We start from the raw sequence: 26,169 nt of genomic DNA, 5'->3' as shown, positions 1-26,169 counted from the left end.
GGATATGGATATTTTAGTCACTTTATTTGCATAAATTTGTTTTCCACAATGATTTTTTTACTAATTTCCAGAATGGTTATGCCGATTTATGGAAATTCTTATAAAGGTGGATGAATATAACAGTCAATAAAGAGCCAAGAGGGTGAGACCATGCCAGAAGGAATCAGTAAAATACTGATAAACATTCCATGTCATTGCAAATTATACTTCCCCAGTTCCTCCAACTGACTGATGATATTCATGTGAGTGTGAAGCATTTCACTAATTGTGGGTACTATTCTTTTCTTAGGAGGGGCAACCATTCCCTGTGTTTCCTAAATAAACTTTCTAGTCCCCCAACCTGGGCCATCCACTGCAATGCTGAGCACATCATTGTGGCCCCACCCTGAGAGCTCTGTATGATGGTGATTCATGTAGGGCTCCAGAGTACCCTAGAGTTTCTGTACTAGTACTAAAGAGGTTGCCTTCTCCTCAAAAAGACATACTATCCTACATGTCACTTGGAATGATTTAAGACCCAAATGTTCCATGTCAAAATGCACGTCCCAAAGATTTCTTAAATTATCTTTCTACCCAAACTCTCTCCCTTTCTTAACTTTCCTGTTACTATCTAGGATGCCACTATCCTACCAGTCACTCAGGCTCACAAGCTAGGTGTCATTCTCAACTATTCACTTCTCTCACCCTCTATATCCAATCAATTGTAAGATCCAGGCTTTTCAACTTTCATAAAATCTCTAATATCTCCCAAATGCCCCCATCTCATGTAACACTACTACCACCCTTGAACCTCCTTGAAACACCCTTTATCAGCTCCTTCCTGGGCTACCTTACATCTCATCACAGCACATTCCTGTGCTGCCTCACATCTCTTTCCACTTTCCACTCCACTCCATCTTCCACTCAACTGTCAAAGTGACCTTCCCAAAGCACAGATCTGACTTTCTCATTCCTGTATTAAGTAACCTCCAGTGATTCCCTATCACTTCCGGGTTCAAATATGGAATTCTCTGTTTGACTTTTAAAGCCCTTCATTCTATCTTTTTAGTCTTTTTATACCTTAGTCCCCTCAAAGTATTCCTTGATACAGTGACACAGGACTCCTTGCTGTTCTTCACATAGGATACTCCATTTTCTGATTCCCAACATTTTCACTGGCTATCTCCCATGCTGGGAACTCCTCTCCCTCTCAGTCTGTGCCTCCTGGCTCTCTTCAAGTCCTAGCTAAAATCCTACCTTCTACAGGGAGTCATTTCCAATCCTTAAAGATCTTAGTGCCTTCCTTTTTTGACTACCTTAATTTATCCTGCTTATATCTCATTTGTACAAAGTTATTTATATGTTTTCTCTCCCATTAGATTGTGAGCTCCTTGAGAGCAGGACTTTTTTGCCTCTTTTTTTGGTATACCCAGTGCCTAGCATCATGTCTTGCTTATAATTAGTACTTAATAAATGCTAGTTGATTGACTGACTAGTACAAGCCTTAAACTAACCTCTCCTTGGTGTGTTCTCCACATCTGGGTATAACTCCCTTGGGAGTGCAATTGATGGGATCGAACAAGAAACTTCAGGAGACTTGAATAAAATGATAGGTGTGTGGAGCCTGGAGGCAGTCCCTGCTGTCAGTTCTTTCTGTATGAACAGTCTGGCACAGCTGGCTGCCCCTCTCTACAAGTTTTCTACTTAGCCCAGTTTCCAGCCAAACTAGTAATGCTCTGAGCTCTCCATGGTGCTGCCTCCACCTTTGTAGCATTCTTCCTACTGCTCTAGGTGGTTCTGCAGACTTTCCAAATGCAGTCATTTCTCTCTACCCAGTGCTGCCCAAAGAACTAGGATGGGAGCTCCTGCTTGGTCCTGATCCCTATTTACTAGGAATAGATGAAAAAAAATTCAGGAACAGGAATCTATCTAGTCTAGTGATAGCTACCTCATATTTTTAAAAGCTGTCTAAGAAGCACAAAACTGAATAAGAAGAGAAGTCAGAGTCTTAAGAGGATATATGCAGGGCTATAGCTTGGAGGTCTTGGGGTGAATTTTGACCTCAAACACTTCTTAGTGATGTGACTGGGCAAGTCACCTAACCTGAATTGCCTAGCTCTTTCTACTCTTCTGTCTATTTAGTCTCAATTCAAAGACAAACGGTAAGAGTTATAAAAAGGGGGAAAAAAAAGGACATAGGTCACAGGAAAGGGGAAGGAAGAAAATAAATATTTTTAAGCACCTACTATGTCCCAGGCACTGTGGTAAGCACTTTACAAATATTGTCTCATTTGAGCTTTACAAGAGAAGAAGGTATTATTTCTATTTTACAGTTCAGGAAACTGAGGTGAACAGAGGTAAAGTAATTTGCCCAGAGTCACAAATCTAATAAGTATATGAGGCAAGGTTTGAACTCAGGCTCAATGTTTTATCCACTGTGCCACTTATCTGCCTCATAGTCATAGGATCCCAGATTTAGAACTGGAAGATATCTTAGAGTCCATCTGGTTCAATCTCGTCTTTTTAAAGATGAGGAAACTGAAGCTCAAGGACTTGTTCATAATTACAAAGGTAATAAGTGACAGAGCCAGGTCTTCTGACTTCAAATCCAGTGATATTTCCATTGTAACACACTGTCCCTGCCACTGTCATGAATGCCATCTTCAGCCTTAGAACCCTTTCCTAGTGTTCCTTCACAGATGGATTAAAAGCAAGACAGCATGAATCTGGCCCAGGGGCTGTGGGTAGCAGACAGATGGCACCATGCATATGCATGCAGTAACTACTAATATAAAACCCAAATGGAGGGCTTCTTATACGTCAACATACAGCCTCACCTGAGGCATCACAATGAAGTCCTCCCAACTGTCCTGTCAGGCTGGTCAAATGTCTATCATCCCTTACTGTCATATTTCTCTCCAGGCTCACAGGCAACCATAGGAACCGAAAACAAAGGATGCATTACAAGGATGGATTAGAGTGGGTGGCAAAAGACTGAAGTATGTTAGAGGCCTAGTAGAAAAGTATCAGTATCCTGACTCACGGTCTCACCCTCATAGCCTCCTTGAACAGAAACAAATTATTTGGAATATACATTCCATATCACCCCAAAATTCAAGTCCTTAAATAAAACCAAGTTGAAATTTCCTTAATCCAAGTTCCACTTTTTATCAATCAATCCATCAATCAACAACATCAATCAACAAACATTTATTAAGCACAACTATGATCTGAAGGTAAAAAAAACATGTCCCCTGCCCTCAAGAACCTTAAATTCTCTATGGGCAAGCATATACATATAAAAGAATATGGGAAACAATACAAATTCTATGCAATATAATTTAGAAGGAAGGCACAGGAAGACCAAGAAAGGACTCAGGAGATGGCATTTGATCTGAGCTTTGAAGGAAGCTAGGCATTTAAGAGGTATAAGGGAAGGGGAAGGAAATTTCATCCATAGAGTCAAAAAGACATATAAGAGATCGAACTCTTTCTGAGGAGCAGAAAGAAAATCAGTTTGGTTGAACCTCAGAATATGTGAAGATGATGTATAATAAATTGAGAAAGATAGGTTGGAGCCAGGTTGTGGAGCACTTTAAATGTTTTTATTCACTCCTTAAGGTAATGGGGAACTTCTAGAGTTATTGAGCAGGAAAGTAACATGGTCAGGCATTTGCTTTAGGGACATCATTTTAGCAGCTGAGTGATGGCAGATTAGAGAGGAGAAAGACTTGGGTCAAAGAGACCAATTAGGAGACTATTGCAGATATCCACAGGAGAGGTCCTGAGGGTTGGAATTGGGGTGGTGGCCATATGAATAGAGAGAAGTAGACTGATGGAGAGGACATTGTGTAGGTCAATTATGTAATGATATTGAATGTGTCAGGAAGCAAGAGTTTCAGCCACTGCCAAATGGACTTGGCTCTCTGCCCCCTGACCAGATCTTCACACCTCATCAGAACATCCAGCCAAGTCTTCACCTTTTCCTTTCTTCTTTCATCTCAATTCTTATTCCAGTCAGGATTTAGGCCCTATTGTGGGACTCTGGGGTGCCATTCCCAGTTCTTTCAGTCATCATACCTCAGTTTCCTCATTTAAAGTAGAGGAAATTCCCGTTATTCAGAAACAAATCTGGTCACTCAAAAGGAGTGGACTGTTTTCCTACACCTCCAACTGTACTTTCTACTCTTTGGGGTTCTTTAACCCCTCATGGCCCACTTGCTACCTTTTGCTAGAGTTCAATAAGAGAAGGGAGCTTAATGGAGATTGAGAAGACCTAGGCTAAAATAGTCTCTCTTCTGAGGACTCCCGTTTTTGTTCCTCTGTAAGGTTCCCTCTAATTGTCTATTGATTGCTAATTACACCACCTTTGGCTCATTTGCTTCCAGTTCAGGATCTGGAAGGTCAGGAACATCACCTTGCCCTGGGAAAGAAGCAAAGGAAGCCTGATGCCAACCATTCTCTTGTGAGCCAATCAATTCTTTTGCTTTCCTCAGCCTATTCTCCAATTTGTCCAGAGAAAATAAGGACAACAGTGAGAGCCCTCAATACCAAGATCCAGTAGGGATTCAGAGAAAAACATTATTCTCCCCTTTGTTCTATATTTTGGGTCCTAGAGTCCCTATATGAGAACTCTTATTGTGTTCTATTGTTATGTTGTGTTATAAATGGAGGAACTTTAAGGAGGGGAAAGTTCATGAAAGTGAATATAAAAGTGAGCATGAGAAAATCTTTCACTTGGTCCACTCTGACCTTCTGACCTTCAAGGGCAATCTAACACAGACTTCAACCAGAGAGCTAGACTTTTGAGGGGACCAGGGCCCATCTTGCTTACTAAACTGTATTTAGATAAGGGTCAGTGTTACTCATGATAGAAACAGACACTAGTCCTTAATACATAGAGTCTAGTCTTTAGGATATCTTTCAAAAGAGCCTACAGTTTACCATTTTCCTCTTTTATTCCATAATCTCACACAAATGCAAAACTTGCTTAGGCTTGGCTAGATTTTTATTATTGAACCAATATAGCTTGTTAAGACCAACTTTGTCCTAATCTCCAGAGACAGAGTAGGGCCCACTTTCTGAAGCATAATGTACTCTTGGTAGAAAAGATAATCTTCTATATCAAGGGGTCTTAGACTGGAATTTTGAAACTTGTTTGGGGGATGGGAAGTGGTTGTTCTGTTTTGTCTTTAAAATATTTTGATACTTCTATATCAATTTTTCTTTGTAATCCCCTATGTTTTATTTTAAACATTTTAAAACATCATTCTTTCTAGGGATCCATTTTTTGTCATTCAGTTGTTTTTTAGTCATATCCAACTCTTTGTTACCCCAGTTGAGGTTTTCTTGACAAACATACTGGAGTGATTTGCCATTTCCTTCTCCAGCTCATTTTACAAGAGCAACCTGAGGCAAACAAACTGCTAAAGGGGTTCATGACACAAAAAGGGTTAACAAACCCTTCAGGGTAGCTTAGAAGTGGCATCCAGGAGAGGACGATTACAGTGAAGGCCACCTAATTCCCAGAATCTAATACTGGACTTGGCACATAGTAGGCCCTTAATAAATGCTTAAGGAATTGAATTTCTTAGATAAAAGGGCCTTTTTGAGTAAGGATATAAAGAGGGACTCTATCTGAATCAAGATTTAGTATTGGATCAGAAAACATTTGGATACTTAGCAAGAGGATATTTAAGAAAGCAAAGATGTTTGCCTAGAAGAATGTTAGGGTTCATGAATCAGAGTATATTAGTGTCATGGGAAGACAGAGAAGTATGTACAATTTAACCGAAGAAACATTTGTAAAATACACACTATGAAAAGTGATAGATAATACCTACAGTCTAGACTTTATAGTTTCCTTGCCCTTAAAAAGCTTATATCAAGTGGGGGATAAAAGAACAGATAAGCATAGCCATAATACATGCTAAGGGCCATCTTGTGCAAAACCTTATTTGTGAAAAGCTTAATGACTGCCAGGAAGAGAGGACAGAAAGGGAAAAAAAGAACAGTGGTGGTATCAGTAGTAGCAAAAATGGTTATTCCTCTACAGCTGTATTGGTGAACCTGTGGCACACATGCCAGAGGGGACTGCTCCCTTCCCCTTCTCCACTATGCCTGAGGACATTGCTGACATCACCTGCTCCTCTGCCCAGCAACCCAATGGGAGCACTTCCTCCCTCCCCTGGCTAGGGTAAGGCACTGTTGGGTGGGTGGGTGGGGTGACTCACATGCACCATGAGGGTTGCAGTTTGGGCACTCAGTCTCTAAAAGGCTCACCATCACTGCTCTATAGCGATCCTCATTTCGAAAAGGACAGATGAAGAATGAGGATGGAGAAAAAATATTTGGAACTGCTGTTCTCTTTGTTTTCTTTCTTAAAGATAAGCTGTTCTTGTTTATTTCTTTTGATTTTTTCAGATTTTCCAACTCCTTTCCCATTCCAAACTTCTTTCTCTTCCCTATCCACATCTTACTTGCCCTGGAGCACCAGTAGACATGGATAAGATCAGAAAGGGTCTGAGAAGTGGCAACTCTGAGGATCCCATAAAGTAATGCTACATAAATGTGCAATTTGTTCTGGGCCTTGTATTCTAAACTAAGCTTCTTCTGCATTGAACTCCATTGTTTATCATTCCCCACCTCAGGGTGGCAATATCAGACTAAGATTCCATAATGACTTAATGTGAATAGTTAAAACCAGGAAAGGATGAATACGGATGTTGCAGACATTGGATTTGTTCTAGTGCCAACCTAAAATTCAGATTCATTCTTATCTTAAGTTTCTTAGACTGGGATTAAGGTGGTATACTGAAGTGAACTACACTTCAGCTTGGACTCCAAACTTAGGTGGGGGTAAATGGGGGGGAACCCCCACTTCAATACTCACATATTTTTTATATTTATCCTTTGTTGGATATCCCAACTTAGCCTTTGAAGGTAGAACCATAGCTTAGTATGCTGCAATAAAAAAGCTAAGACCTGGAAGAAAATAACTGATGCAGGTGAGTCACTGCTGAGCAATGTGTAAATATCTTTCCTCTTGGGTTGCAAATGCAAAGTCCTCACCCAACTCTGACCTAGCTAAAGAGTGTCTGCCCTCAAGGAAGCCAGTCCAAGACTTTCTCCCAGATCCAAACCCCTGAGAGCACTAATTAAATGGAAAATCAAAGTAACAGCTGTCCCCAACGCCTTCCCTGCCACCCACCTCCCTGTCTCTGCTTCTCTGAGTCTCAGGCAAGCTCTGAGAAGGCCCCTCTGCCAGCCTACTACAATCCCACTCCTGCCTCTGTGTAGTTCTCTCTCTCAAGAATAGGACATTCTCCTCTGCTTCTTTTTACCCCTTATGCTCCACTCCAGCTCCCACTTCACAATCTGTCCAGTATCTATCTCCTTCTTCTTTCTCCCAACTATGTAATATCTCTCTGCCTTTCTATCCCTGTCTTTTTCTCTTGATCTCTCTTTTTGTCTGACTGCCTGTCTCTCCCTCACTATCTTTTAGTCTGACTGTTTTTCTATCTCTGTCTGTGTCTCCATCCCTGTTCACTATCTCTTTCTGATGTCTGCTTCTCTGTCCCTTTCTTTCTTTATCCCTCTCTTTTTTTTGTCTGTCTCTGTCCCTTTTCTCTATCTCTGTCATTGTCCCTCTATTTTTGTTTCTCTATTTCTGCCTCTGTCTATCTGTCTCTAGACTGCTCTCTCTCTCATTTTCTATCTTCCTCTCTCTCCATCTGTCTTTTTCTATTTTTGTCTCTTGGTCTCCCTTTTTGACTCTTTGTCTCTATCCCCATCTCTATGTTTCTCTTTTTCTTATTGTCTGACTCTCTCTCTTTCTATCTCTGTCTCAATCTCTGAAATATCTGAAGTAATTCTCTATCTCTGCTTATACAAATTCTTTCTTCCTCATGCACCCTAGTTCCTAAAGATACAGGGACTGCTTTGCTCTCTGACTTCTTCCTCTGCAGGAGCTGAAATCTTCAAAAGAAAACTCCCAAGGCATAGAAGATCCACTGTACCCTACAACACTTTTTGTTTTGGCATTCCAAAGAAAGTAGTGGTTTGGAAATATGAGAGATGAAATCACTGTAGCTAGTTCCATCATTCATGAACTTAGAAATCAGACACTAAAGCTTGCAGTCAAAGGTACAAAACAGAAGTTACCTTCCCATGCAAACCTGACCCTTTTCCTAACTTCCGTTTATGCTGACAAAAGGTTATGTGGTACAAAGGGAAAAAAGTACACTGGCTTTGGAATCAAAGGATATGGGTTCAAATCCTGTCTATCACCAACTTGTTGGCCTTGGACAAACTATTTCACCTCATCTGTAAGATGAGGATATTATACTAGATGGCATCTAAAATGCCTTTCATTTCTAAATCAATGATTGCCTGGAATTACCATTATCCCGAGCTTGAAACCTGAGTCATCTTTGACTCTGACTTTGCCTCCCTCATTCATTCACTTGCTGGGTCCTGCCAAAACCAACCCCAAAATATTTAGAAGATTCTCCCTCTTTCTAACTCCCACTGCCTCCACCTCAGTCCAGGCTCTCATTACCTCTCTCTTGGGGCTACTGCAGATGGCCTCCTGATCTTCTTGCCTCTAACTCTCCCTACTCCAATCCATCTTTCATATCATTGCTAAGTGATCACTTTCCATTTGCTAATAGAACAAAGTAAAAACTCATGAGGCCTCTAGAATCTGGCTCCAGTCCACTCTTCTAGCCTTAATTCAGAGTACTCCTCTTTACACACTCTGTGTTCATATCAAGCTGCCTCCTTCCATTCTCATTCTGCCTTCTCTTTTCGGAGCCTTTGTTTACACTGTCTTCAGATGCCTGAAATAAATTCCACCTGCCATTCTACCTATTGAAATCCTTCCTTTCAAGCCTCTACTCAGCTTCTACTTCCTCTGTGAAGCCCCAGTGCCACCCCATGTAGAAATGATTTTTTCTCCTCAAATTTTCCCTAGAATCATGTATAGATTTTTGCTTTGCACTTATTGTCTAATTTGTATCAGAATTGTGTGCAGGTCATATTGCTCAGACTAGATTGTAAACTTTGAGGTCAAAGAATCACTATCTGATTTCATTTTTGTAATCCAAAAGTTATGTAAGTTAGCAAAATACTCCAATTTGGTGTGGTGGTGATGGGGGTGATGGAGGGATCAACTTGTCATTTCATTAGTGTACGGAACATTTGTTGAGAAATCCCTCCTCTACTCCTACCTGCCAGTGTAGATTAATCACTTAAAAGCATGCGTTGAATTGAACTGAATTAAGGGATGATCATAGAGATCTCCCCCATAGAGGGATGAGGGTCAGAAAAAAAGAGGAGAGTGAGTAAAATTATTCCAGAAGGGAGCTCTAAAACCTTGGCACTAGAGGAACAAGAGGGTTTGTTTTCAAAGATCTGCTAGAGGTAAGTGAGATTAGGATTAAGGGAAGAGATGATTTACAGATTTGGAGTATAGATTATATGCCAAAGGACAAAACTTGGAGCAATGGAAGAAAGTTGTTCTATGACAGATTTTGGTTTGGAACTTGAAAAACATTTTCTATTCATAAGTGGAATAAACTGCCTCAGTAGATAGCAAATCTGTCTTCACTAAGGGACTTCAAGCACAGGCTGGAAGACCACTTGGCAGGTATGTTGGAGAAAAGATTCCTAATCTGTAAAGGATGGACCAGATGGCGTAGGGGTTCCCTTTAAAGCTGAAATGCTGTTATTCTGTCTTTGATGCACTGGTAACTACCTAATAATATGATACAGGAGTATTAGATTATTTGATCACTATTAGAGGCAGTTGGTGAAATAGTGGATAGAATGTTGCATCTAGAGGCTAGAAGACCTTCAAATTTGACCTCACACACTTACTAGCTGTGTGACCTTGGGCAAGTTGCTTAAATCTATTTGCCTCAGTTTCCTCAACTGTAAAATTGGAATAATATGAGCATCTGCCTTGCAAGGTTGTGGCGACAATCAAATGAAAATAACATTTTTAAAAAGAAATTAGAAAACTGCCTAGCACATAGTGGGTGCTATATAAATGCTTATTTCCTTCCTCTTCCCTATTTCCTCTCCTTGATTCTGGGATAACCTGGGAATCTTATGTGGCTCAGTATAGAACAGTCAATTCTAGAGGGATCCCAGAAAACTTAGCTCAATTCAGATTTATAATGCTCAAGAAGACTTCTTTCTGAGAGACTGGAGAAGTTTCAGGTCCAAATTAATGGTTAAAGTTCTGTACCACTCCAGCTAAATTTACTTCTGCTTTCTGGATTGAGGAAGAGGAGGGTAGGCATCATTCAAAAAGTCTGTTTTTGTTAGGTTGTTACAAGCAAGAACAGTACAGGGAGGCTAGAACAAATCTAGAGGTTTATAGAGCTCTGTGCTACATCAGGTTTAGGGCAAACAGCAAACCAAGAGCTTAACAGTGAAGTACTGAAAGTACCACCCCTATTTACCAGCCACAGAAACCTACAATGCCTCCCAGATGCAGGGAGGAGAGAGAATAGAATTTGAGGTCCCAGAGAGCCTTAGCAGACATAGAGAAAAAGATAAACAAAGCTGGATGAGAGAATCAGAGAGCATCTGAGTGTGGAGAAGGAGGAGGAAACAAGAGGGAGGAAGACCTAGCATCCCAGTTACACAGGGGAACAGAGAGAAGGGAGCTTGGGTCAGGGAGGCTGGCAACTGGAGCATGACGATGTTGAAACGTGTGTGAGCTGAAGCACATCTGAGTTGAAATAAGGAGATCCTTTAGGAGATCCTGCTGCCTATGAGGGAAGAGAAGCCTATCCCCAAGGCAAAACATGAATGGATGGAAATCCAAGTGAAAAGACAGAAGATCCCAGATGGCAAAATGACTTTCTTTTTCATATAGAAGTGGCTTTTCATTTGGGAAACTATGGGTGGGATACCTGGAAATGGAGAAAGGAGATAAGAAGATAGGGGTGGTAAGGGACAGGGAGACTATTTTGGTACTAAGCCTTGTTAGGGGAAGATTTGTGAAATATTATACATTGATACCACATGTAGTTGACTTAAGAGTAGCTGAAGACTATTTATTGTATAGGGAAATCCTCTGGTCCAAACAGTACATATGATAATATATTTAGAGCTAAAAGGTTTATGAGAGATTATCCAGTTTAGTCCTCTCATTTTTCAGAAGAAGAAATGGAAGTACAAAGTGATTAATGATTTTTCCAGGTGTTTTTGACAGGTAGAGGGATAGATAGATTATGGATATATGTATGCATGCATGTATGTATATACATGTATATATATACAATGTATATACATGTATATACAAACAGTCCAGCCAGAATTAGAAGTCAGTTGACTCCTAATCTCATGCCTTTCCCATTACACCAATCTGGCATCCTTAAAGATAGCAGAAGCCACCATGATTGCTAAGGACCATTTCATCCCCATCAATCCACACATAATCTCTTCAATCAATGCTTGCAGAATAAGATGGAGAATAGGTTGGGTCATATCTCCCAAATATACTGACAGGAGCTGACAAAGAAGAAGGACAGGAGGCAAAGAGATGCTTGATTTAGAGAATAAGAAAAAGACTAAAAGACCTGAGGATCAGTCCTAATCCTGATTTTGTCATAACTACTTCTCTCACTTCGTGAGTTCTGAAAGTATCTTAAGAAGTTGAGGTCAGAAAAGAAAATGAGATCATCTGGGCAGGAAGCATCTAACACTGTACCAGTCACAGTGGGGGTGTGAGATCTAAAAGAAGGGCCCCTTCTCTATTCTCAGCCTCAGCCCCCATCACCTTTCTTTCTTAGAGATAATACTGCTCACCCACCTGTCGGGGTAGTCGTGAGGAATAACAAGTAGATAGAGAATCTTGTTAATAAGGTGTTAAGAAATGCTGAATCATCATTGCCATCACCATCATCATCATCATTGACATCAGCATCAACATCACATATTTTTCAGTAAACCTGATTCTCAACAACAGATTGTGTAAGTGAGACTATTTTATCAACCAGTGCCCAGGCTAGTCTGTGGATATGGAGAGAGATAAACAGAGAGAACAAAAAGATAGGAGAGAAAGAGACAGAGGGAGAAGGAGGAGAGAGAAGGTGGGAGATGAAGGAAGCAGGAAAGAGACAGACAGACACATAAAGCACATAGTTCCAAATGGTACAATGGAGAGTTCTTTTGGCTATGAAGTTAAAGGTTCTGAGCTCAATCCTGTCTCTAAAGCTCACAAGTTCTTATGTGACCTTGAGCAAATCATTTAAACCTTCCAGGACCTTAGTTTCTTCATCTGCAAAATGGGAGAGGTTAGACTAAATGGGTTCTGGGGTCCTTAGCTTTGTGATCTCACTTCCACTTAGAGGTACACTGTTCCTAAGTATGGTCCCAAAGTCTTTTGCATTATAATCCTTCAAATGAGAAATAGTACTGGACATAGTAGTCCATGCCTATAATCCCTTTCTACTGGTAAAGGCTGAGGCTAATGGATCCCTAAAGCTTGGGAGTCTGAACTTAAATAGGGTTAAAGCCAATTAGTTGTCTAGCACCAAAGCGTTGAGCTCCCAGGTAAGGGGGGATCCATCTAGCAAACTAGCCTAATATGGAATAAAGTGGATTGAAGTGTCCAGATGTGAAATTGAGTCCTTGAGAGACTGCTGCATTTCCAGCCATGGAGGTATAGGGAGACACAGTCTTATAACAGGAAAATGGGGGTAGGGAGAGAGAAGGAATCCTGGGGAGGAATTCTACAGCTAAGAAACCAAGGGTTGTATTGGCACTCTCCAATGACCTTCCTGGTGAAATACATTTAAAATAAATCCAAAACAAATTATTAGCTCTACCTTTAAAAGAAAATCTGATGGTGCCTCTATATGATTTAAAGAGATGTCAGCAAATTTTCTAGAGACCATAATGCTAGTTACCACCTCTGGCAACCACCTCATGACCCTTTAATTTGAACAATCAGTCAGGGAGAAATCAGTGGAGCTACTATAAGAACTACTGTGCCCTTTATAAAGCCCCAAAAAGGCAAGAACCCCTAATGAAATAAACCAGTAATTAAGAGGCCCCCTAGGGAACAAAAGGCTAACCACAAGATAGCATTAAACCTTTTAGTTTTAGCTGTAATATGATGATTTTTAAAACTGAGAATTTTGTTCCTTCTTTAATTAAGGATCCTTACCTTTCTAGGGTTCTTCAGGATATGTGAAGTATTTATTTATTCAGCACACATTTATTAACTCTTCTATGCTTTACATTGTGTTAAATTAGGGTAAAAAAGAGGAGATAGAAAGATAAAAAGAGAAGTCCTTCATCTCCAAAAACTTTATAATCGAATAAGGAGACAAAGATAAATATGATGCAAATTAGACTATAATGAGGAGTATAGGAGAGTATAATACGTTACCAGAAGATACAAGACAATGATTATTTCTAGTCGGAGACCAAGGACAGCTTCCTCAAGAGGCTTTTAAGGATGGTTGCATGTCAATAAGCACATATGGCGATAGGGTCTTACCAGGCCAAGGAAAGTTTATAAATGGAATGTGTGCCAGTTTTTCTAAAGCTTGAAAATTAAAGGTCCTTGGGCACAGTAATACAAAAATGTAACGAAATGAGTACAAATCCCTTTCCCCACCATTTAAGGCCAGAGAATTCAGCCCACTCTAAGAAAATCAAACATAAGGAAAGTGTGAAAGTTATGCTCAGATCCCAGAAATCCACTTCACAAATATAAGATGAGGAAGGACATTTAAACATCACATTGTCTAAGAACAGTCTGGGAGTCTGAGTGGATTGCAAGCTGAACATGAATCAAGAATGTGGCATGGCAGACATAAAAGCTAAACTCAGTTAGGCTGAGTTAAGAAAAGTGCATAGTATTTAGGATTAGGAAAGGAATAACCCCACTGTACTCATCTTTAGTCAAATGATATTCGTAATATTGCATTCAGGAGCCAGGTGGCCCAAATAGATAGAAAGCTGAACCTGGGAGTCAGGAAGCCCTGAAATCTAATCCTGCTTCAGACACTAGCTAGGTGACCATGGGCAAATTAATTAACCTTTATCTGCCTCAGCTTCTTTATCTGTGAAATGGGATAATAATAGCACTTATCATTCCAGCTTTGTTGTGATGACAGAATGAAATATTTGCAAAGGGCTCTACAGTCCTTAAAGTGAAAGTTTTAAGGTTTTTACCATAAATGCTAGTAATTGTTATTATTCTGAACCCACACTTTAAGAAAGACATTGATAATTGGAGAGTGTATAGAGAAAGATGACTAAAATAGTAAAAGGTTTCAAGCTCATGTCATATGAGAACTAGTTAAAGGAATGTTTAGCCTGGAGAAGAGAAGATGCAGTGACATGATAACTGTCTTTACTTATTAGAATGGCTATCCCAAGGAAAAGGGATTAGCTTGTCCTGCTTGACTGCACAGGGCAGAATTAGGAGCAATGAGTAGAATTTACAAATGCAGATTTACAACTAGAATTGTTCTGCTTCAGAAGTTAATGAGTCCTTGTTCACTAGAAATTTTAAAAAAAGTTGGGTGACTGTTTTGTCAGATACAGTAGTAGAGGGGAATTCTTTATGGGTCCTTCCAGCTCTTAACTATGCTGGGATTCTGAAAGATTCATTCTCTAGCAGAATAAAGGGCTCATACATACCACACCCTACCAGAAGAGGGCAGTGCAGGTAGCTGAAGACCCAGGGGGAACCCTCAATTCAGGATGATTGTCATGAAACTAGGAACAAAAACTAGGCAGTGGTGTGTGTGTGTGTGTGTGTGTGTGTGTGTGTGTGTGTGTGTGTGTGTGTGTGTGTGTGAGAGAGAGAGAGAGAGAGAGAGAGAGAGAGAGAGAGAGAGAGAGAGAGAGAGAGAGAGAGACAAAGAGAGACAAAGAGAGACAAAGAGAGACAAAGAGAGACAAAGAGAGAGAGAGACACAAAGAGAGACAGAGAAAGAGAGAGACAGAGAAAGACAGAGAGAGGGAGGGAGGGAGGGAGGGAGGGAGACAGAAAGAGACAGAATGGGAGAGAGGGAGAGATAGAGAATGGGAGAAAGGGAAAGACAGAAGGGAAGAGAGAGACAGACAGATACAAAGACAGAGGAAGGAAGAGAGAGACAGAGATAGAGACACAGAGACAGAGAAAGTGAGAGAGAGAGAGAGAGAGAGAGAGAGAGAGAGAGAGAGAGAGAGAGAGAGAGAAAGATTTAGGAGTTCTCAAAGGTGAGATAGAAGAAGCAAACTTTAAGAAATATTTTGCAGGCGTAGGGGTAGACTGTACAATTGCCTGCCCTATATTCTCCCTCAAAACAAATCTCATAGTTTCTTAAAATACTGCATGCACACCAAGAGCAGACCTAGACTGTCCCCTCCTGAGCCAATAAACATCACAGCTGTCAGATTTTTAAAAGAATTTGCACATCACCATACTCTTTACTCACTTGGCACATAGAGGAGACAGCCAGGAGTTAAGACATAGAGGAAGAGAGGGAGGACAGGTTAAATGAGCAGATGGGAAAAAAGAGGTGGGAAAAAAGAGGAAAAGAAGAGACAAGAGGAGCATAAATCCAGATGATTAAAAAGAATATAGCCCATTCTATATCTTTGCACAAATCCCTGCCTATTGCTGATGCTTAATAAATGTTTGTGGGTGATTATGATACCATCGACATCCATCCATATCCTACACAAAGTCCAAAAGTTAATTTATACTTGACTCTAGAATGCACTATGGGTTTTGTTTTTGTTTTGCTGAAGATTCACCTTTGTAATTATGTCTGGCTTAGATGGATATTAAAATGAATTTCCATTTCTGGAGAACTAAAGTAGGGGGGGGGAGGAATATAGCCCCAACCTGGGACTAAACATTTGCTATAAAAGGCAGTTTGTCAAAGTGAATAAAAAGCTGGCCTTAGAGTCAAGAAAACTCGAGTTCAAGTGCTACTTTTAACACATACATTATCCATGTGGGCAAGTCATTTAATCTCTTAGTGCACCAGGCAACTTTCATATATTATTAAAATAGAGATGTGGCTTCCTCCAGGGAGCTTTTCAACTGGGAATTCTCTACTTTGATAAAAATAATGCTAATAATAATAACTAGCATTTATATTGTGTCTACTATGTACCATCATGCACTGTGCTAGGGGGCTTTATAAATATTATTTCATTGAATAATCACAGGTCTTGATTCACATATAAATGATGTTCAAAAGAGTATATTATTCACATAACCCAAAATACACCATTTTAATTAATCACAAAAAACAAATTTTTATAAAGTATCTGCTATGTAGCACACACCAGAAGTTCAAAAAGTTGGGAGTGGAGCTCAGTGGATGGAGTGCCAGGTCAGTGCTGAGTTCAAATGTAACCTCAGATACTTCTTAGCCCTGTTATCCAGGAATCACTTAACCAGGATTGCCTAGCCCTTCTTTCCCTTCTGCTTTAGAATGGCTACTTATGGATTCTAGCATAAAAGTTAAGAATTTAAAGGGTAAGATAATGGAAAGAGCATTGAGCTTAGTGTCTGGAGACTCAGGATCCAGTCTTAGTTGTGATTTAAACACAGAAGGTGCTTAATAAATGCTTGTTGAATGAATAAATATGGTGTGTACAAGCTGAGTGACCAGAAGCAAGTTAGTTCACCTCTGGAATTTCATTTTCTAATTTGTAAAATGGAACTAATAACATCTGTACTGCCTAAATGATGGGATTATTGTGTGGATGATGCTTCATAATCCTCAAATCATAAATGTAATAGCCCATTCCCTGGTTGAGTTTACAACATAAGGAATGTGACACAAATAATTTCATTGCATTCCAGTGGAAAAAAGTGAGTATAGGGTCACAGGTTAAAAAAAAATAAAGCTGGGAAAAGGGTAAGAGATGGGATCAGCGATCTGGTGTGGTGGGGGAAAAAAACCATTAAGTTCAAATCCTACCTCTGTTACTACCTTTATGACAATAAAAGTTACTTAAACTCTCTGGGCTTCAATTATCTTCATCTATAAAATTAGGGGGCTAGATCTCCCCATATGGAGAATGCTAAATTGATGATTCTGTTGTTATTCAGTTATGTTCAACTCTTTGAAACCCCATTTGAACTTTTCTTTTCAAAGATACTGAAGTACTTTGCTATTTCCCTGGGCAGCTCGTTTTATAGATGAGGGAATTGAGGCCAAAAAAGGGTAAGTGACTTACCCAGGGTCACATAGCTAGTAAGTATTTAGGACTGGGTTTGAATTCAGATCCTCCTAATTATCCACGCAGCCACCTAGCTGCCATATATAATTATTCTATTAACATTTTTTTTAATCTAGCACAATTCAATTCAGCAAGCATTTTTAACGTCTATTATATACAAAGCATTTGGGAGGGAGTGGAATTCTTAATAGAGAAAAGTTCCTGGAAATGTCTTTTGATCTGATCTGGTAGAATTTCAACGGGAAGAAATGGGGGGTGAAGAGGGCAGGGTGTGGAAGAAAGGTCCTTCCAATCATATGGAGGTGGGAAAACAAGGACTATGAAAAGAGGATGTCAAGCAGTTTATCTTGGCTGGAATTTAGAGTACTGGTGGGAAAGGGTAGCTGGGAAGGGTATTGAGTTAAAGCCAAAAAGGTAGGATAACAATAGATTGTAGTCCTTAGTGTCAAGCTAAGAAATCTGGACTTTAAGTGTAAGGTTATAACCATCCATATCTTGTAAACAGTTGGTCTTGGATACAGCCTGTGTTCCCCAAATGTTCAAAACAAGGATTTGGACTTCAAGAAATTCACAAACCAAGCCAGTCCTTTAAGTAGGTACCTTACTCAAACCTATCAGTACAATCATATTGCCCCCCACTGTCCCTCAGGGCATCCCTTCCAGCCTGAGCAAGGGCAAGTGGGGAATATATTGTCTTCACCTCTCATGTTTTAGAAGATATAAAACAGATGTTGAGATGACTTGATTTTTCCTTCCTTTATTCTTTGGTGAGGACTCTCTCTCTCTCTCTCTCTCTCTCTCTCTCTCTCTCTCTCTCTCTCTCTCTCTCTCTCTCTCTCTCTGTCTCTCCCATCTCCCTCTCTCCCTCCCCCCCACTGTCCCTATATTTCATTCTCTCATTGGCTTCCTCTGCCTCTAAATCCCTGTTTTGTGATCTCCATCCCATCTCTCCTCAGTTCCTATAATTTCTGCCCCTTCCCTTTTATTCCCTTTACCCTACCTCTCCCTTCTTTCTCTTCAGCTCCCCCTGCACCCTGTCCTGGCACCCCCTTCACTTGCCCTCTATAACTTCATCTCCACTGCTTCTCCCCTGTGATCTTCCTCCTCTCTCTCCTCAGTCTCCTCATGTCTCTTGCTCCCCTTCTCTTTCTGCCCACCCTGTCCATCCTCTCCTCCCCCTTCTTCTTCTTCTCTCCCTCTCCTGTCTCCCCACTTCTTCCCTTCCTGATCCCTTTTTTCCTACCCCCACCACTCCAACTCTCCTCTTTCTCTCTAAACCCAAGCAGCCAAAATTGGCGGGAAATGCCTACTGGTTTCATTACTGCCGATTTCAGGGAGGTAGAATCTGCCTAGCAACTGATGATCTCACTGAAGACCTTGCAGATGATTGGCTTTCCCAGCAGCTGAGGAACAGAGAATGGATAATGTAAAATAAAGCTTTTTTATCTTCTTTTTTACCCTCCCCATCCCCATCCCATTACCCCAATCTCTGAAGACTGCAGTGCAAAAGGAAAAGAGCCGCCTACAAAGTCCTCACTAGCCAACCAGCTAGCTGCCCAGTGGGCGAGAGGTTATCAGGTTAATAAAAGGATAATAAACCTCAGGAGATGTCCATTTCTCTATTGGAGTGCCCCCAAGGGTCTATATAGTTGATCCCGTTTTGTTCATCCCCCCCTTTTTTTTTCAGCACTGACTAGAAGGAAAGCATAGACAGGTGTGCAGATGACCAGAGGCTGGGACAGACAGCTAATAGGCAGGCTGACAAAAAAAGGATCCAAAGAGGTCTAACCAGGCTGGGTTCAAGTCCCTGACTTGTATTTGGTGGCAGACCAATGAAAGTCAATCACTTCTCAGTACACTAGGCAGTCCTCTATGAAATCATAGCTCTGATTCAAATAAAACCAACAGCAAACAAACAAAAGAAAATTGGCTGAATCTAATACAATCAGTTATGCTCACATTTATATTTAACCTGACTTGTTAGTATAAGACATTACTAATAAGAAAACTAACCCCCTACCAAAGCAGAACTATACCTACTCTACATCTAGAATTTAGAGTACTAGAAAATTGTGTGGGGCATTGAAATTTTAAATGGGGGTTTGGGAGAGAGAGTTGAGGTTAAAGGGGGCAGGAGGGTAATGCAGATAACTGTGTAGCAAAAAGAGATCTTGTTCTTGAATTCAGAAAGAAGTGAATTCAGGTCTTACCTAAAGTCATACCTGGCTTCAAAAACTCACTTGCAGAGGTGAAGATACATGTGTGTGTGTGTATGTGTGTGTGTGTGTGTGTGTGTGTTTAATGGTATTCAAGGTCATTATGAGTCAATAGTGTAAATAAAAAGCTCTTACCCTGAATTAGTATCCAGAGTGATAGATATCATGATCAGGCTATACCTCCATTGGGTAGACTAGGCAACGAGCCCTAATCAGACCACATCTTGATTACTGGGTTCACTTCTGGGCACATATTTTAGGATAAGCATTAATAAAACTAACTAAGAATTAGAAATGTGCAAAAGTGGAATGGACTTGTTGGGTAATGAGATCCTTATCACTGAAAGTCTTCAAGTAAAGATTGGATGACTACTTTTCAGGAATGATGTTAAGAATTCTTGTTCCCCCAGGGGTTAATTTAGGTGACTTCTGAGGTTCTTTAGAACCCAGAGAATTTGTGAGTTGGTATTTAAATGATGAAGTGGAAATAGGAGATTTGTCTTTGGAATCAGGAAAACAAGCTATAGAGATATCCCTTCCACTTTGTAGGTTTTAGGGGCTAGACTCTCCCTCGATCTGGAAAATCCTGGTATATATTTTGGCCCCCCTTTCATACCTGAGGTCTGATTTTTTTCCCCTTTTATGGGATGTTTAAAGTACCTTGTTATAAAATTTGGGTTAAGTATTTGGTTGTAGGCTACATGTAGGTTAATGTTAATATTTCCAACCTTTGTGTGTCATATGCTTTTTATGTTCTTTTTTCAAACTTTAACTTTGTATTTATTTTAACTTTAAAAAAGAAATTGCAAATATTTATGATATTAAAAATAAAATATGTTGATATTTTACAAAAGTATATGTTATGTATTTTTGAGTTTCTAAAGTTTTCTGTACTGTCTACTGGCCTTTTGCAATCTTCAGCTTCTGTTTCTGCAACACTCCCACCAAAATTACTGTTTAGTTTCTTATGCTGTTCCATGATATAGCAAAACCACAGTGGGGTAAGTTGAGATATGGAAGGGATATCTGTACAGTTAACAAGTTTGCCCTTGGGTAAGTTACTCAAGGTCTCAGTTTGAATTAGGTGATTTCTGAGGTCCCTTCAAATGCGTACAGTCTAGGAGCCTGTGATAAACATTAACCTCCTTTTGTAATTTACCACCATACCATCTCCTAAGGGAACTCTACTAAGTCCTTCCAAATTCCATGAATCATTCTCGCCCATTAATATTTTAAAGAATCTGCCCTTCACAATGATTCAATTGCCTCTTCCTTCTTACCCTGAAAGGTCAGGCAGGACCCTAGAGGTAGAATATATCTAGGAATCATCTCTGGCAGAGATTCTTTCTTCTCCTCCATAACCCTCCCAACCCCTAATGGCAATAAGATTTAAGCACCTGGAACTCTGGATCCCACCATGGAGTTCCTTAGTTTTGAAATCTAGATTGACCCAGACAGTAGGGCTAGTAAAGTCCCATTCAGGCCTTGCCCAGGTTCCTTTACACTAATCTTTTTTAATATCCTTCCTGTTCCTTCCCTCATCTATTCATTCACTTTACTCCAGTTTTCTGATTCCTTTTTCTAACTATTTTCATGTATCTAAGGCTTCTATTCCCTGACTGAGCATCCTATGCCCTAATCTATGCCTCTATCCTCCTCCTTCACTTTTTCTCTCTCTTTCCTTTATTCCAATAGAAAAGGTTTCTACAGCCCAACCTTTCACCTGTGGAAAGGAATGGTGTCAGGTTCAAATGGGAGTGGGGACCACTAATCCAAATATAAGGATAGCCAAAGGCTGCAAATTGACTTAATTTTAAAATATACTTTCTATGCTTATTGTATTTTATTTATTTTGTTAAATATTTCCCAATTACATTTTAGCCTAATTCAGGCAGCTCTCTAGAGTGTTGCTGGCTGCCTGCTGTCTGTGTGTTTGACACCTTTGCTGTAAAGGAAAGAATTCCAGGGGAGGATATATGGAGGCTGTTTTGAATCTTAGAAAACCAAAACCCAGGGAGATTTCTTCCAGAAAAACTAAGGACTGAAGAACTAATATACAAAAGTTGAGACATTTTTACTAAGAAATTACACTTGTAATTTGGAAGCGATGAACTTGGGGCATTTGAGACGTAACTTCTTCCTAGCCAGTTCATGAGTATATAAATCTCAGGGTTCCAACCTTGCCTGCAATGTGTTGTGTGTGTGTGTGTGTGTGTGTGTGTGTGTGTGTGTGTGTGCGCGCGCGCGTGCACGAGAAACAGTGAGAGACCAGAGAGATGGAGAGATGGAGTTATAGTGATTTATTTAATGGAAAGGCCCTAAACTCAGAGTCAATTGACCTGAGTTCTAGTCGTACCCCTTCCATTAACTTTCAGTGAGAGGCATGAGGAAATCACTCTTCCTCTCCAAGCCTTGATAACACAATCTATAAAATAAGGAGGTTCAACTAAATTACTTCCCTTCTAGCTAAAGTTCTTTCATCCCCATTAAAGAAGGGTCCAAGGTAAGAGCCACAAGTAGCTAGACAGAAACTTGACCTGGGAACTATGAACTCCTGAATAGTAAGGGAAATAAAAAGACTATGCTTGGTCTTTATACCTGAGGGCTCCCCCCTTTGCTGGGAGAGCTCCCAATGCAAGTGTAGGTTTAGGAAGGGAAGTTGGTATGACTAAGAGAGCAGGAAGGCATTACCAGCAAGAGGTTAAGTCTTTGAAATGGTCTTTGTTTAGCCTAAAAGAGGAGAAGGTGGGGAGGGATTCTTAAGGGATTTGCTATAGGAGCCAGTTTGAGGTAGAGCTATATTAGATTAAATCAATTCATTGCCCTGATGCAACCAGGTCAAAAGTACTGGACCTGGAATCAAGAAGACATGAGTTCAAATTGGCCTCAATTACTCACTTGTATAACCCTGGGCAAGTCACTTATACTCTGCCTCGGTTTTCTCATCTTTAAAATGGTAGTAATAATAGCATCTACCTCAAAGAGTTGATATGGAAATCAAAAGAAATAATATTTGTACAGTACCTGGCACATAATGGTTGACATAATGCTTATTCTCTTCTCTCTTGTGGGTCAAAAGAAAATTATTTCAGTAGAAAATGGAGGAGATTGGTGCTTTGGGATTTACTATTTTGTAGGATGGGGTGGGGGTGGGGGAATGAGAAAGGGGAAGTAAAAAAAAAAAAATCAGTAATGAGATCCAGGGAGCCAGTTCTAGTTAGTATTAGGTGACCAAAAATGGAAGTTTGGTGAAATCTGTGCTTAAAGGATTCAAGACCATACTGGAGATAGGTCAGTGCTATCAGATTAAAGACTCTCTTATCTAGCACATTATTTGGGCATCCTTTCTTTTAATGTGGCATTGGGAAGGAATGAAGAGTACATTCTTCTGTGGTAGATAGAGGGAAACTTTTTCTGACTATTAAAGGTGCTTTTCTAAAAGTTCTTTGGTTGTACCTTTAGTTTCCTAAAGGTACTTTGATTGGGAGGGAAAGTGAAGAGTGGAATATACAGAGAGTATTTTAGTTTTATAAAAGACTAGTTTTGGGGACTAATTAGGAGTAATCATTCTTAGGGAAATAGACACATCTGCATTAACACTTTCTTTTTTTATTTTCTCTTTTGTTATACAGTTTTACCATTATCTGCTGACTAAGATATTTAGCTTATCTGTGCCTGAGCCAGTGGAATAATTGTCTTTGCTTCCTTTGGCTTTTGGAGTCATCAGACCCACTCAGATTCCCCTGGTCCCTGTACTTACCCAGTTTACAGTGGGTGGTAACAGAAGAATGGCTTGTAGAGGAAAGGATCTTTATTTTTCAGGTTAGGTGGTCCATCAATGTACATAAGAAAAGGTACCCTCAGATCTGGGTATACAAATGGTATGTGTCTGTCCCTGTGAGTCTTTGTGTTTCTATGTTCCATTTAGGAATTAGCAGACATTCAACAAATGTATCTTTCAAGGCAAACTCCTGTCTCTCTTTAGAGGGAGAAAACAAGAAAATGTATTTCTCTCTCATACCCTTAATTTCTATCATCCTCATTGCCCTAGAGAAGGCAAGAGGAACAGATAATGGAGGGATATCTATTGGAGGGAAAGGAGGGAGGGAAAAGAATTGGGCTTTTGCCCAAGAGTTGAAGGGCAGTGGTATGTACAGAAAACTGATCCTCCTTTGCTCCTACAGAAAGTCAGCCCTGGACATATGATATGACAGTAGTGGCTGGTGATACTGTACAACTCAAGTGCCAAGTGAAAGATCCTGATTCTTCATCCCTACAGTGGTCGAACCCTGCTCAGCAGACTCTCTATTTTGGGGAGAAGAGAGGTACTATCTTTAAAGTCATCATCCCTTTGGGTAAGGTAGGGATGAAATGGGATTTTTAGAGAACACAGAGGAAAAGAAGTGGAATAAGCTATTTCTGGGGACACCTAGATGAAGGTGATCCATTGTATTTTTTTTTTCCTCAGTCAAGAGAATCTCTAGTATTGGAGGTCTAACCTGCAATAGCCATGTATACATATCTGGTATGGTTCTAGAGTGATCTCACCATAAAAAATTCTGAAAATGTGTAGGTGGGTTTTTCAGGGTCTGCTCAGGAATCCAGAATTGAACAAGCTCTCACCAAGTTAAACCTGGTTTTTGGTTTCAACTTTTGCTTGAATAATTTTCAAATTACTGTATGACTTGGCACTAGAAAGGAATGTGAAGCCTATTTAAAAATTTTTTTACTTTAACTCAAGGGCAATGTTTTCTCTTCCCCATTCCTAGCCTCTCTCTCAATGTAGAGAAGACAAGGCTCAAAGGAAAATGGGCATAGTAAGCGCTGAGTACTGTCCTGTTTTTTTCTAGCACTTCGAGATAATAGGATCCAGTTGGTGCGCTCCACCCCCAACGAACTGACCATCAGTATCAGCAAGGTGGCCCTGGCAGATGAGGGCGAGTATACCTGCTCCATCTTCACTATGCCTGTGCGCACTGCCAAGTCTCTCGTCACTGTGCTTGGTGAGGAGCCCAAATCCCAGTCTTCCCAGTGTATGTTCTCCCTAGACTGTAGGCTCTCCCTTCCAGTTCTCCAACCCTATCAAGCTCTTCCCTTGCTATGCTTCTCTCTCTGTCTTGTGTTTGTTTAGGACTTTTGCATACATTATATCATTCAGTCCTTAAAACAACCCTTTGAGGTAGACAGGTCAAATTGTATTCATTTCCATTTGACAGATTGAAAAACTAAGATACAAAGAAATTAAATGAATTGCTCAATGTCATGTAGATGCTTAATGGTGGAATGGGGAGTAGAATTTAAATCTTTTCATTCTCATCCCAGGATTGCTGCTACAAAAGCAGTGGTTCAAAAACTTTTCAAGCCAAGAACTACTTAGGTGATAAAAAATAAAATCATTTACACAATGATTTAATCAGGACAAGGTGACCAATATTTTGTCCCAGGGCACTGACATCCAGAGAAGATTTTTCCTCTGGCCTTTCTAGTAGTTCTGCATCTTGATGGGTCTGTCTTTTAATCATCAAGAATGTAATACATGCTGACTAAATGACTAGCTGTCTCATGGTCCTCATATAGCCTGTGTTGTGTGGTATGACTTTATATACTTAATCGCCACATCCACCAGAATACTGGCATAGTGGCATCCTTCTCCCAAAGACCACTTCCCTCTATTTGTATTTCTCTTTGTCTCATCCCCAGTTAGTCAGTCAACAAGCATTTATTAAGGAATTATTATGTGTCTAGAAAAAGTATGGTCCCTGCCCTGAGGAAGCACACATTCTTTCTTCTTTTTTTTATTAATTTTACCTTCTGGTTCCAAGGCAAAAGAGTAAATGCTAGGCAATTGGAGTTTAGTGATTTGCCCAGAATTGTTCAAAAGTGTCTGAGTTCAGATTTGAACTCTAGACCTTCCATCTCTAAGCCTGGCTCTTTGTCCACTGAGTCACCGAGCTGCCACTCCCCCCCCCCCCAATCCTCCCAGGAGCTCACATTCTAATGGAGAAAGATAACATATAAATAACTATGTTGAAGGGATTGGAGATTATTGGTTACAGTAGAAGGACCTGGGATGAACACTGTGAGGGACAGAATGCTATAGACCATCTGAGAGTTAAAGTGCTCAGAGGAATTTACAGTTTTTCCTGTAGATGGTTGAGATCAAGGTGACCTTCCTCCTATATTACTACCATTTTCTCCATTCCCAAATATTCTCCCATTCCAGGCCATATTTCCCTTCATCTGAACCACAATAATAGAACCTATCGAGGGCACAAGAATTCCTGGTTATAGCTCTGCCGACTCAGTGTTGGCAATGGCAATGTCACTTTTCAGTAGAGAAATACTTTCCAAGTTTCCCTTGGGCCAACTCCATTTTCTGCTACCAGAACAGTCCATTTGAGAAACACGAGAAGATGTAGGAAGGCCTAACCTTTACTCAGGAGTCATAGATTTGAATGATATACATTTTTTAGAAATTATCTAGCACAACCTCTTTCATTTTTAGATGAGGAAATTGGACGCAGGAAAGTCACGCTACTTGCCCAAGGACACACAGCTAGTTCCTCACGGAACTGGGGCTAGAAAAAAAATCCATATTTCTCATCCCTTAGGAGCTATTCTGTTAGAGATGGATTATTCAGTTCCCAGCTTATACACATTATTCTTTCTAGTAAGAAATTCATGTCAGTGTTTTGGGGAAAAGAACCTGTATTATTCAAAGAGAAGAATTCTGTGGAGTCATGCCTCCCTCTGG

The 26,169-nt window shown here is 40.2% G+C and overlaps 1 protein-coding gene across 2 annotated transcripts in view; it reads left to right on the top strand.

The window, feature by feature from the left end:
* CADM3 (cell adhesion molecule 3) overlaps positions 1-26,169 on the top strand; it is a 43,304-nt gene that overhangs the window by 8,648 nt on the left and 8,487 nt on the right. For both annotated transcript variants that reach the window (XM_007481670.3, XM_056816184.1), the window contains exons 2-3: positions 23,600-23,740; positions 24,266-24,418. In XM_007481670.3, coding sequence (XP_007481732.1) covers positions 23,600-23,740; positions 24,266-24,418 — 294 coding nt within the window. The remainder of the gene's footprint in view (positions 1-23,599; positions 23,741-24,265; positions 24,419-26,169) is intronic.

Source organism: Monodelphis domestica, chromosome 2, assembly GCF_027887165.1.
Source record: "Monodelphis domestica isolate mMonDom1 chromosome 2, mMonDom1.pri, whole genome shotgun sequence".
In the NCBI taxonomy this organism is placed as follows: domain Eukaryota; kingdom Metazoa; phylum Chordata; class Mammalia; order Didelphimorphia; family Didelphidae; genus Monodelphis; species Monodelphis domestica.
This window is presented reverse-complemented; position numbering and strand designations above follow the sequence as displayed.